The sequence below is a fragment of the Chenopodium album genome, chromosome 15, assembly GCF_948465745.1.
Source record: "Chenopodium album chromosome 15, dcCheAlbu1.1, whole genome shotgun sequence".
NCBI classification, from domain to species: domain Eukaryota; kingdom Viridiplantae; phylum Streptophyta; class Magnoliopsida; order Caryophyllales; family Amaranthaceae; genus Chenopodium; species Chenopodium album.
This window is the reverse complement of record NC_137848.1, coordinates 10536687-10549204: the sequence shown is the minus strand read 5'-3', so window position 1 is coordinate 10549204 and position 12518 is coordinate 10536687. Positions and strand designations below refer to the sequence as shown.

Here is a 12518-nt window from a genome sequence, read left to right as displayed (position 1 = left end):
GTAGCATAGCTTTTAAAACAAAATTCCTAGAAATTTAAAACCTAGACTCAATTATTCTTAACACATATGTAGTTCTTAGAAGAATAAACTTAGCTTTTTAGACTATAGTTTTAATTGGAACATGATACTTAAATTTTAAGACATTGAACTCAAAAAACAAATCTGAACATATGCAATATTTTTTAGAACATATGCAACATATTTTAGAACATATGTAACGACATTTAGAACATACTTAAATTTTTTTCGAGCATAATCCGTTAGTATAGAACACGAATTGAAAATCGATTTTTACAACGAATTGATTCGAAATAAGTTTATTCTTGATTTTCAATGTAGCATAAAACAATTGAATTTTTGTTTTCTAAATCAATTAAAATTCATTGAAATTTCAAAGTCTATATAATTTGCCCAATTTGATTGATTTGGATTGATTTCACATACAAAGTTGTCAATTAAGCTTGGTTTACCTTTGATTAAGCTTCACAACTTGAAGTCTTGATTGTAATTGTTCAAAAGTTGATACAAAACACACGAAATTCTTGAGCATGTGGTGAAGATAGTCATCATGCGAGAGGAGAGAGAGTGGTGGACATGATATGATGGCAGGGAGAAGAGAAAGAATGATGGCTGGTGGTGGAGATGGAGGTGGCAGCGTAAAAGTTATGGAACATGTGGTAGTAGTGATGGAGGAGCTATAGATTAGATAGTGTTGTGGGGAGAGGAGAGAGAATGTTGAGGTTGAAGATGATGGGTTTAGTTTATTTTCAGAACATTTACCTTAGCATATTAGAACATAGATGTGTTCTCATATATAAAGTGTTCTCACATAAGAGAGGTATTCTCACATGAGCCTCTCCCTATATATATATATATATATATATATATATATATATATATATATATATATATATTATTGCACCATTAGGACTTTTATACTATTCACTTAATCTTCTTTGACCATCATTTGTGATTTATACATTAGGAAAAATATAGTCATGTGGGATCTAGTTAGATTCGTATCAAACTCTACTTTTTAAATATCAAATTTTTATAATTTTTACAAACATATAATTAAAGATATTGATAGTTAAAGTAATGCATTAGCAAGCGTAAAATCCCTTATGGTGCAATAAAAAAAGAACGGAGGAAGTATATATATATATATATATATATATATATATATATATATATATATATATATATATATATATATATATATATATATATATATATATATATATATATATACACACACACACACGAGTAGAGATAAAAGTAGATATTGTTTTACGATATATTTCATGATAAAATTTGTTTTTTAGAGGTGAAAGTCAAATAACTACATTAGATGCTTACTATTATTTGACAATATATTTTATGATGAAATTTGTTTTTAAAACGTTATTAAAAAAAACTATGGTCAAAGTTAGTACTCTCTTCGTCCCCAAATGATACTCCCTTATCAGCAAATTTTAGTCCCAAAATGTTCACCTCATTTGCTTTTTCCAACAACCATTAATATTAATTTTTTTATTAAAATTCCCTCCAATTTGCAACAATATTTGTGCAAATTTAATTTTCCCATACAAATTTTATTTTCCCATATACTTTTATTACTTTCTCTCTCTACTTTTTTGCATATCTAATGTCAATTCACCTTTTTAATATACTTTTACTATTCTTATTTGTGTTTATTAATTCTCGTGAAAAATGCCCATAAAAGACTATCAATAAGGGACGAAGGGAGTATATAGATAGTCAAAAAAAGTCAAATGAGTTAATTATTATGGGGCAGTGGGAGTAACTTTTAGTACTCCATATTATTTTAATCTTAAAGTCATAATTATAACCAAAACTATAACTGTTAAAGATAATTTTGGTTAATACCATTTCACCAATACATGTTATCAGTCACTATGAGTCTATAAGTTAATTAATGTCCATGTGACGTGCTTTACCTATTGGTTATCATTTATTACATTTTTTGCAGTAAAATAATATAATATGACATAGATTAGTGAATAAGTCTATGGTTATTAATCTTAGGGTCATGGGTTTGAACCTTACATGGGGAGTATAATGTTATTCAAGACAAAATCAATCAAAATTATGTCACTAACATTAGTTTTATACAGATATACCTTTGGTTGCTGGAAATTATTCACTCCAACTGTTTGAGGCCATCGCTGCAACAATAAACATAAACCGAGAGCAGGGATAAACCAATAAACCATCCTACTACTTCCAACAGCAGAGTTTCCGATAAGAACTTCAACTACGATTAACATAAACAGACATCAAAGGATTTCAATGTAAGGCAGACAAATTTCAAGAGAATTTACATCATTTTGGGCTAAACACAACACTACATCTAGTTATCTACATGTTCATTTGGTTAGAATATTTCAGCTCCGGCCATATCCTCACTTTCAAACCTTACCTCCATTCTATTCAGCACGCCCACTATCAACTGAAGTTAGTGAAACCTCATGCGTTCCATTCACACATGAAATACTTCTCTGAAAAACATAAACCTTCTTACAATTACTATTTGGCACTGGACTCAACGACCTGCTTACAAGTGTCATTTTTGCCTTCAACCTTCACGACATCCCTGTTTATTGTACATTGAGAATCGCCAATAGCAGTTGTTTGTTTACTAGAACCAACATCAGCACCAGGAGATGTTGCCTGACACTTATCTTTTGGCAAAATTTGGGGAAATGAAGCTCCATCTTCTTGGACTCTAGTCACTGATTTAGCATCCGGTTGTTGAATGCTTGCTGCCGTACAAGTTTTGTGTTCCATTTGTTGAGCAGTACTAATTCGCTCTGTAGTTACAACAGACGTGGCTCTCACTTTTGGAGGTTGAGACACTGGCAATACAGAGGACCCTACTGAACTAAGTTTGGGCTGTTGAGCTCCTAGAGCATAGAATGCAGTTCCAGCAGGCACAGAAGTTGACGTTGTTGCTGTCCCAGTGCAAACAATAGGAGTCTTGACTAGAGGAGGACTTCCCCCTCTAATGCGCACTACGTTTTTCGATTGTGCAGCCTTGAATAGAGATGCAGCATCCAAAGGACTACCAATGCGGGCTCCTGCAGCTTTTGCAGTAGCTTGAATAGAATCTGCACTGACAGTGGATTGTTGTGGAGGGTTTCTTTTAGGACAAAGCTTCGTTGAAGAGCCCATTGCTGTAGTTTTCCCAGACAATGCTGCACAAGGTTGCGGTGGGGATGGTGGCACAGTAACTTTCGTGACTGGCAAGTTCCTTTTGGATGCGCTTATTTTAGCTGCATTATTACAATCATCATGTCCGTTACCAACTACAAAATAAAAAAAGCCGTCAGCAAGATATGAACATCAGAGCCATACATCTACTATGTAAAGTTACAAAGACAAGGCTACAAAAAAAGAAGATAATAGGTGCACAGAAAGACTAGTTTTAAAACTTTACAATAATTGTATTTTGAGGCATAAAGAATGCCATGTGAGAATAGATGGATCTGGTCCATCTTCTGGTCAACATAACCTATTAATTTGCAGTTGGTGCACCAGATATGACAGGTGAAAACCCATTATAAAGCAAACTAATTTCCTTGTCTACGATCCTTTAAAACCTTTGAATAAAGCGTTCACAAACTAATACTCAAGCATCCCAATGCCACTGCCCCATCTTCCCAGCAAATATTAAGACGAAACAAAGAAACAAGGAAGATCGGTCTTTGGTGATTAACAACCTAAAATGCAGATTAAATTTATCTCTCATTGTTAAATACAAAGTAATTTGTACCTTTTTCGATCTCTTCTCCTCTTTGTTGATCTGTAAGTCTAAATTGCTTTCTACTATTTTTCCAAACATCAACAAGCATCTAGTAATCTACAATTTGATACATCTCTTTACAAAATTGTTTATTATCATCCTCTTTTTTCTTGCTATCTTCATCTGCTATTTCAGTCATCAAACCACAGAAATAAGATGCTCCAATGCTCAGAGTCAGTCCATTGTTGCGAAACCCCAATTACTACCGCCACCACCATTTTTTCTCACTCCTTGAATTACCTCTGTTTCACAAAAAAGAGAAGATTTTTTTTTTTTTTAATTGTAATTCCCTCTTTCATCTGTTTTAACTTATAAGAGTTGCAACCGTTGTTCAATTCTCTCTCATTAATTCTTCATTATAAGCAATGGAACCAAAACCCATCAAATTGCATCTAGTGTCTCTCTCTTTCCCTTTAACCCCCTAAAAACCAAGTTCAAAAGAAAGAAGACGGGAGAGGGAGGGGAAGAGAATGGGTGAAAAGGTTATTGGGATTGCGAGCAGCATTGGGGGCCTGAGCTGGGATGGTGTGTGGTGGGAAAGAAGGATTAAAGAAGAGGATGGCTAGTGAGGTGAGAGAGGGGTTTGTATAAATAGAAATAAAAATAAAAACTAAAATACCAGCGAATGTGCCCCACGTGGTTAATTTACCTGCTAAGCTAAGTTTAGTTTGGATCAGCTTTCATAGGACAAATATGGGATGACAGCCCCAAAGTTGGCTCTATTCCTAATTAATCAATAAGTGGGTCTGTTTAAAGAAGATAGAACTTATATTTCCTTATAAGGAAATCCCTATTCCTCATTAACTTGCAAACGAATCTCAAACGAATCCAAGTGAACAGAGTGTTATCACATGGAAAAATCTTTTCCCTATGAAAAATCAGAAAATTCTACTAACCATAACAAAGAAAAGGGGGCAGGTTTCTTATCCTTCCAAACTACTTGCAAAGTCATATTTTCTAAGCATTAATGTAACCCAATTAACATCTAAACAAAAACAAGCAGCACTCATACACAAAAATGCTCCCTGTTACCACCTAGAAGATCAAGAAAATGAAATCGCCTTAGCTTGAATATAGAATAAACAAAAAAAGGATATAGAAAGGGGGAAAAATGTGGAGCGTATAATTTGATCTTCTCATATGTTTCAAGCCAAAAAATATATAACCCACTTCACTTAAACCCTTTACATCATTAATCAATCCCTTGGGGAGCAGGCAATCAGCATAGGAATTGAGCATGCTTGCCCAGGGTCAAAACATAAAAGGAAACTGTGAATTCAATGCCTATAAACTTGATGTAAAGAGTTAGTTACCTGCAGGGCCAACAATAATTTCTTAAACAATGCCGCACACAACAGCAATTTTCCATTTCCGAATGAAAACTAAAAGATAAGCTTTGGAAAAGGTTTCATAAAATGTACAAGTATATTTGATGGGGAAAAAGAAGAATCGATTCAATGAAAATACAGAAGTAAATGCACATGCAATCCCCCCCCCCCCCCCCCCCCTCTCCTCTCTTTCCCAAAAGAAAAATTATTCCTCATCTCCATACCATTAAAAATACAAATATGAAACTCAAGAGTACGGCAAAAACAAAAAAAAGGGGGGGGGGGGGGGATTTAATGTACACAGGAATGGATGCTAGCAGCATAGAAAAATGGTGACTATCATTATTATGATAGTCTCAATAAAAGAACTTTGTATGTAGTGACTTAAAAATAAGATGTCAGAATGATTGCTGAAAATCTTATGTGTACATAATGTCAAGACTTATAAACACGGGAAAATGACAAAGAGATAACTACAATGTTTCAAGGAAATCACTGGAAAATAGATGATTCCCAAGCATCAAGCAAACGGGTCTATATACTACAGCAAATATAATGAAAGGACGAGAACATACCAGTGGCAGCACCTGATGCTGGGCTATCCTTGAAAGCCATGTCAAGTGCAAAACGAGTAGCCTCAATATTCAAGCCCCCCTGTTTCTTCCTATTAGTATTTGCCCTCTGTATAAGCAAAAAAAAAAATCAGCAATATAATTCTTGAAGCAGATATCTGCTTTATTTTTTAGGCAAGGAATGGGTAAGAACACAACTTAAAAGCTAGTCAGCATTGAATTCACCCTAATCTAAACACACAAAGCAAACTTTGAGATCAAAATCAGATTTCAGTGACAGTGTGAACCTCCGTTGCCGGGATTTGAACCCGGGAAACCTGGAATATACCCAGACATCATAACCGGACTAGATGACAACGGATCACAAAAGAAGTTGTTTGAGGCATCTCAGTACAAGTTAAGCAATGGAATCCACGCCAGTATTTAGCAAGGTTATCAACAGCCAACAAGAAACATAACATTTGCTAAGCTCCAATGGAAAACACTATTCTACTTTCCGTTTCATCACCTACTGGCTCCTTGGTGGCAATACAATAACCTCTTCTTCCCTCCTACCATCCCTATGTACTAAATTAGATTTGTCATTCAGTCTTTGATTAAGTAATTCCAGATCTATTGTCAGTAAAATAGCCATAAAAAGTCCAAGCCATAGTAAAGATAAGGAAGAAAATGTTATTCTTTATCCAAAAGATGTTTATGCTCAAAACTACTGTGTTACATGCCATCAGTCCCACACTCCCACTAGAGAAACCTCACACTGAACAACATATAGGTTTCATATAGCAAAGTACACTTATGTGTAAACTGCATTAAAATGACTGTCATTCTTTTTTAAATAAAAAGGAATGATTTTGCAACTTAGGGCTAATTTTTTTTTTTTAAGAAAAAAATTTGTAAATTGCATTATTAATTTATTATTATCAATACAAGAAGAAAAAAAAAAAACAAAACATTGCTAACATAATTAAAAAATATAGACCAGCAGGCAGGGTGAAGTGAGTAGAAACCTGGGTCCGCTGTGCAGTATTACTCTCTCCCTTGAGTTCTCCTTTCTTAACAGAAGCAATTAGTTCTATGTCTTCCTCCTCTGGGCATGGTTTTCTTTTCTTTTGATTATTACATGTCAATCCATTGGCATTTGGTCCTTCACCAAAGGTCCCAGCAGCTTGTGAAATTTTCCGAACTTGTGGATTTTCTATTGAAACCCTAGCCACCTCAATATTTGAGCTGTTGGACATACGAGACTTGTTGGCTGAGCCAGAAGTGAGAGCCTAAATCAAAAGGTAATCAGCATAAAAAAGGGGCTATACGAAAATAACTTGTGCATCTATGTATGGAAGTAACATTACTAATAATGCCAAGCTCAATTATTACATCAACACCTGATAATGGAACGAATGAAATAGTATTTATACATGAGCAAGTTAAAGCCTTAAAGAAATTAAGAACAACATAGACTACAAGTGGGTATGCTGATTTAAATAAACTTTTTTACATAACTAGACAAGGTGATAGACACCACTTAACACTAGGAAGGGAAATTTTGATAAGTGGCAACACATTCTCAAACTGAGTCCACCTAGAGAGAGTGACTTTAAGATGTACTTTATATTTTCTAACAAAGAGCAACATAAAAACATAAAACTATTATTTGTTATCAGATAACTTTCACCAAAACCGGTGCAAACTCTCATCTCAAAACACAGCCATAAAAACATAACAGAAAGAAAAGAGAGATATCTCCTTTTATCAGCTTGACACTCAGGTATCTTAGGCATTCAGGCCGTGCCCTTTGGGAGAGGCACCCAAACCAGTGTGTATATCTGTAAATAGACCAATTATAACATAATCCAATCAGTGATACTGTATAAAATTATGCATGTCGAACCTTAACACAGTTAGAAGCCTCCGTAGCATCTGCAGTGCTGACAGGGGGACAAGCCTCCACTTCATATTCAAGGTCACTATCATCATCCTGCATGCAAGTTGCATCCACAATAAGCTATGAAATTTTCATCTAAAAGGAATTAGTAGATGTTCGTACATTTCCTATACTTTAAACGCAGGACATCTCATGCATCACTTTTTCCCAGTTATAGATTTCTTCTTTTCATTACAACAAATTTGCTGGAGATCTCGTGGCAGACACAAGGACTTCTTTTTCTTTGTTATACAAGTATTTCTACACAGAAGATGTACTTGTATGATACAAAACGATCTCTGGTACAAAAAAGTCATTATACCAATTCATTGAATATTTTACATTAATAAGTGGATAAAACAACACCGATGAGCATCCTCTATTATGATACAAAATAAACTCTGGTTAAATAAAAAATCTTTATACCAAATCATTGAATATTTTCAAAAATAAGTGGATAAAACAACACCTATGAGCAACCTCTATTAGTTTTTAAAAATTACAACAAAACATTAAAGCGACAGGGCATTTATTTTTTTGGTAGGTCGTGTTATTATTTCTTTCCCCATCGGACAAAAATGTTCTACCATTAATTTGAACAAGGTACACAGTGATCTAAAATGTAAATTTAAATCTTAAAAGATACCTTCAAAATTCCAAACATTGGTCAAAGTTGTGCCTCAAAGACATAATATATTTCATGCCAATATCCCCATGGTAATGCTAGTTCCTCCCCCAAATACTTTCTTTTCTTCACAATTTCCATTACCATCAACTGCCATTTTAAACGTGGTATAGTGTGGTAAACTGGTAATGAAAATTTGTGGAAAAAACACGTTTGTAGGTGGAGTTCCATTGACACGGTAATGACCACAACATTTCCTTGCAATATTACTTACATATCCCATTACTATTTCCACAATTTATGATCGCTTGACATCATTGTCTTTCCCATACACCTAATTACTACTCTAAACAAGGAAAATCATGTCTACAAGATCAAAACTCACACAATTTAGGACCATAATTCCACAAATTTAATCAAACTCTTCTTTTCATAACACAATTACAATAACTCACAAATAAACACCACTTCATCTCCGTCAACAAAAATTAAAAACATAACACATTCCCAATTTAAGCTCAAAACGCACAAATAAAGGCCAAAACCACCAAGAATTAGAGATAAATAAAACAATAAAATTCAGAACAAACCAAAGGCGGTTCTTCCGGGGAAATATTCTCAATCAATGGCTGACGATACGCCAAATGACGCCACAACATTTGATACTCTCTGGCACTCTTTATCCCGGTCTCCGTTTTCGCCATTAACGCCTGCCAATCAATCTTTACATCAACAACTTGCGCCATTTCCTTTAATAGCGCCAATAATGTACCCGCCGAGTACCTAATTAACACAATAATCAACAAATTGAGATTAAAATCACACAAATTCACACCATAATCAACAAATTTACACCAAAATCAACAAATTGAGACTATTCTAACACAAATTTCACAAAAAGATGAACAAAAATCATACCTCTGCAAGAGATTGCAAACATCTTCTTCAGTAATTGCGCCTTTTAGCTGCTTCCTCTGTAATTTATCAACCATGGCTTGAAATTAGGTTAGAAAAACGCGAATTTGAGAAGGAAGGATAAGAATTAAGAGCAGAAATCAGGAAGATGGTAAATAAAACCCTAGAGTGAAGATTTGGGAAGAAAAGTGGTTGACAATGGCGGAATTTGTTGCGGAGAGATAGTGAAGAGGGGTGGAGAGAGAGAAGGAAGAGGGGAAAGTGTGTCTGATTGATGGTGACTGCGCGCTGCATAACAGAAATACGTACTGTACTACTGTAGACTTTTCCGTAGTTCATCTTCTCCATCCCTAATTTTTAAAAAAAAAAAATTTTAATGTTTAGTGAGAAAAAAAAACAAAAAAAAATCATGCCGGACCGAGCCTATGCCTAAAAAATGGTGTCAAGGATTTTCGGCAGGTTTATTTAAGTGTCTCGACATGACAAGATGTGTAATATATTTTTATTTAAATAAGTCGAGTAAAGTTGAGATTCTCAACATAATTTTAACACGACTCGACTTTACTAAGAAAAAATAATCAATAAATATATTAAATAAGATTAAGACTTTTTCATACAACACACACGAATCGAACACAAAAAAAGTGGGTTAGTGTCAAGAGTTTTTGACACGTTTAATTGATGGGTTAACACGACACAATACATTTATTAAATGAGTTGGGTTAGTACGTGTCAAGGCTCCTCAACTCATTTAATTTCGAATACAAACATGACATGATTGCCAACTCTACTCTTACATGCCATTCAACCTAGGTAGCCTTAAGTAGATTTGTAAAAAAAACCACCCCACCTGACCTAATCCAATTTAACCCGAAAGTAACACGGTTGTATGTACATAATGATTTAGCATGACTAAACTTCAAACTAGACCCAACTAGCTAAACCCAGCGCTTCCAAACTTGGCTTAAATGATACTTGAATTAACACTTCTAACCTTAAGAGTGGTGGAATTTAACCATGTTAAACTAACACCACTTACACATTTACATAAGTCAACGCTTGAAAATAAATCAAGTCGGAATGATAGATGATCGTGTTTAAATGACACCTATTATCAGCTAATTAGTCCAACTATACAAGTCAACACTTTAAAGAGAGGGAGAAGGTAAGAGATATTAAGTACCAACTACTAAGCTCAAAAACTTTATATGAAATGTCCAAAACAACAGAAAAAGTTATATGAATTATGAAGTATCTAATATCAAAATGTCGAAGTATTCAAAAACTTTTTATTAAGTATGTATATGAAATATAGAGTATGTATTTGGTTAATCCGTTTCACTTTGAGTTCGAACTCATATAAAAGAGTATTTTATAATTTTTATTTCTCGATTAATCTAATATTACAAATAAAATTACCACATCTTGTTGGACTGCTGGATAGTCGGATACCACCCTAATAATTTCTCAACAATATTGCTGGCAGGATCATTCTATAAGATTTTCATGAGATTTTACAAATCAATTATATTAAGTCTTAAGAACAAGAAGAGGATGATCATACCCTTATTATTTTTTTTCCATTGAAATATTAAGTAGTGATTATCACGTTTAGAGAAAATTATGTACAAGCAATATTAATACTATTATTCCTTGTAAAATATAAGAAATATGTACATACTTTGTAGTATTTACATTTAACACCAAAGTAACTAGGCTCATTACACAAAATATGTTTGTATACCTACATGCAGCAATATGTGTTGACCAATACTTTTATTATTAATATATATACTATCTCCATTAACTTTTAGTTGTAACTTTGAAATATTTTATATCTCACAAATAATGCCCCAAAGTTGTGACCAAAGGTTAACGGAGGTAGTACATTTCATTTTCATTTACGCCGCAAATAAAATAAAGTAAAATAAAATTATACAAAGTTGTAATGCGGAGTATTGAATAATTGCAATTATGTTTTTTTTTTTTTTGAGAGAAACATTTATATTTTTTTTGTGACATTAATTGCATTTATATTAATTCAACAAAACTTTTTTTCTTTTTTTTTTTTTTTTTTTTTTTTTTTTTGCGGAGTACAGAGTACAAGTAAAATATAATAATCATATTATTGCAATTTAAGGAGGCTAAGAGCAAGGCAAAGGCAGCTGTTCGCCAAGCAAAAGAAAAGGCATATCAGGAGGTTTATGAAAAGCTTGATTCCAAGGAGGGAGAAAGGATCATTTATAAGATGGCAAAGAGAAGACAAGAGGCAAGGAAGGATATTGGCATGGTGAAGTGTGTCAAAGATAAGAACCAAATGGTCCTAGTGCAAGAGGAGGGCATCAAGGACAGGTGGAAGGGGTACTTCGATGAATTATTTAATGGAAGTAATGGAGTTGTGATAGGAGATACCTCTATGAGTGATGAAGAAATCAACATGGAGTATGTGCGAAGGATTAGGAGAGTAGAGGTGGAGATTGCACTGAGGAAGATGAAACCTAAGAAGGCGGTTGGCCCTGATGGGGTACCGATAGAGGTGTGGAGGTGTTTGGGTAAGATTGGTATTGATTGGTTAACAAACCTTTTCAACAAGATATGGACGGCTACAAGGATCCCACAAGATTGGAGGAAGAGCACCTTGGTCCCGGTTTATAAAAACAAAGGAGACGCTCAAGATTGTTCTAACTATCGAGGAATTAAGCTTATGAGCCATACTATGAAGTTGTGGGAAAGGGTGATTGAACAAAGGTTGAGGGCATGCACAAGCATTTCAGATAACCAATTTGGTTTTATGCCTGGGAGATCTACTATGGAGGCAATCCATTTGATAAGACAAATGATGGAGTTTTATAGGGTAAAGAAGAAAGATCTTCATATGGTCTTTATTGATTTAGAGAAGGCATATGACAAGGTGCCAAGAGAGATACTTTGGTGGGCAATGTTGAAGAAAGGTATCCCACGAAGGTATGTAGACCTAGTTAAGGATATGTATCGGGATGTGTCAACAAATGTGAGGACATGCGGAGGGTTGACAAAAGATTTCCCTATTACAATCGGATTGCATCAAGGGTCTGCATTAAGCCCTTTTCTTTTTGCAACGGTTCTAGATGAATTAACTAGACCAATTCAAGATGAGGTTCCATGGTGTATGCTGTTCGCAGATGATATCGTTTTGGTGGATGAGACTAAGGATGGGGTTAATGTCAAGTTGGAGCAATGGAGGCAAAGGTTGGAATCTAGAGGGTTTAAGCTAAGTCGGAGTAAGACTGAATATTTGGTATGTCGTTTTGGCACTCAGAGGGGGACACGCAATGAAGTGGTGAGTTTGGAT

General features: G+C 34.5%; 1 protein-coding gene across 2 annotated transcripts; it reads right to left on the bottom strand.

The window, feature by feature from the left end:
* Positions 1–2259: 2259 nt before the first annotated feature.
* Positions 2260–9509, bottom strand: LOC145581879 (uncharacterized). Of its 2 annotated transcripts, none has more exons than XM_081638911.1 (6): positions 9191–9509; positions 8863–9055; positions 7615–7701; positions 6734–6997; positions 5730–5835; positions 2260–3329 (listed from the first exon to the last, which is right to left on the bottom strand). In XM_081638911.1, exons 1-6 carry the CDS (start codon positions 9262–9264, stop codon positions 2551–2553), a joined length of 1503 nt encoding a protein of 500 aa, XP_081495037.1. In that variant the 5' UTR covers positions 9265–9509; the 3' UTR covers positions 2260–2550. The 2 variants fall into 2 exon arrangements, with proteins under 2 accessions (XP_081495037.1, XP_081495038.1); XM_081638912.1 differs by having other exon boundaries at positions 2260–3296.
* Between the last annotated feature and the right edge of the window lie 3009 nt (positions 9510–12518).

What these genes read in the sequence shown, in the direction of transcription:
- LOC145581879 (XM_081638911.1), bottom strand. Translation starts at nt 9,264, where the DNA reads ATGGTTGATAAATTACAGAGGAAGCAGCTAAAAGGCGCAATTACTGAA. An exon ending in AGGCTTCTAACTGTGTTAAG is followed by an intron (nt 6,998 to 7,614) that starts GTTCGACATGCA and finishes CTTTTGATTTAG; the next exon opens with GCTCTCACTTCTGGCTCAGC. An exon ending in AGCATCAGGTGCTGCCACTG is followed by an intron (nt 3,330 to 5,729) that starts GTATGTTCTCGT and finishes TTTATTTTGTAG; the next exon opens with TTGGTAACGGACATGATGAT.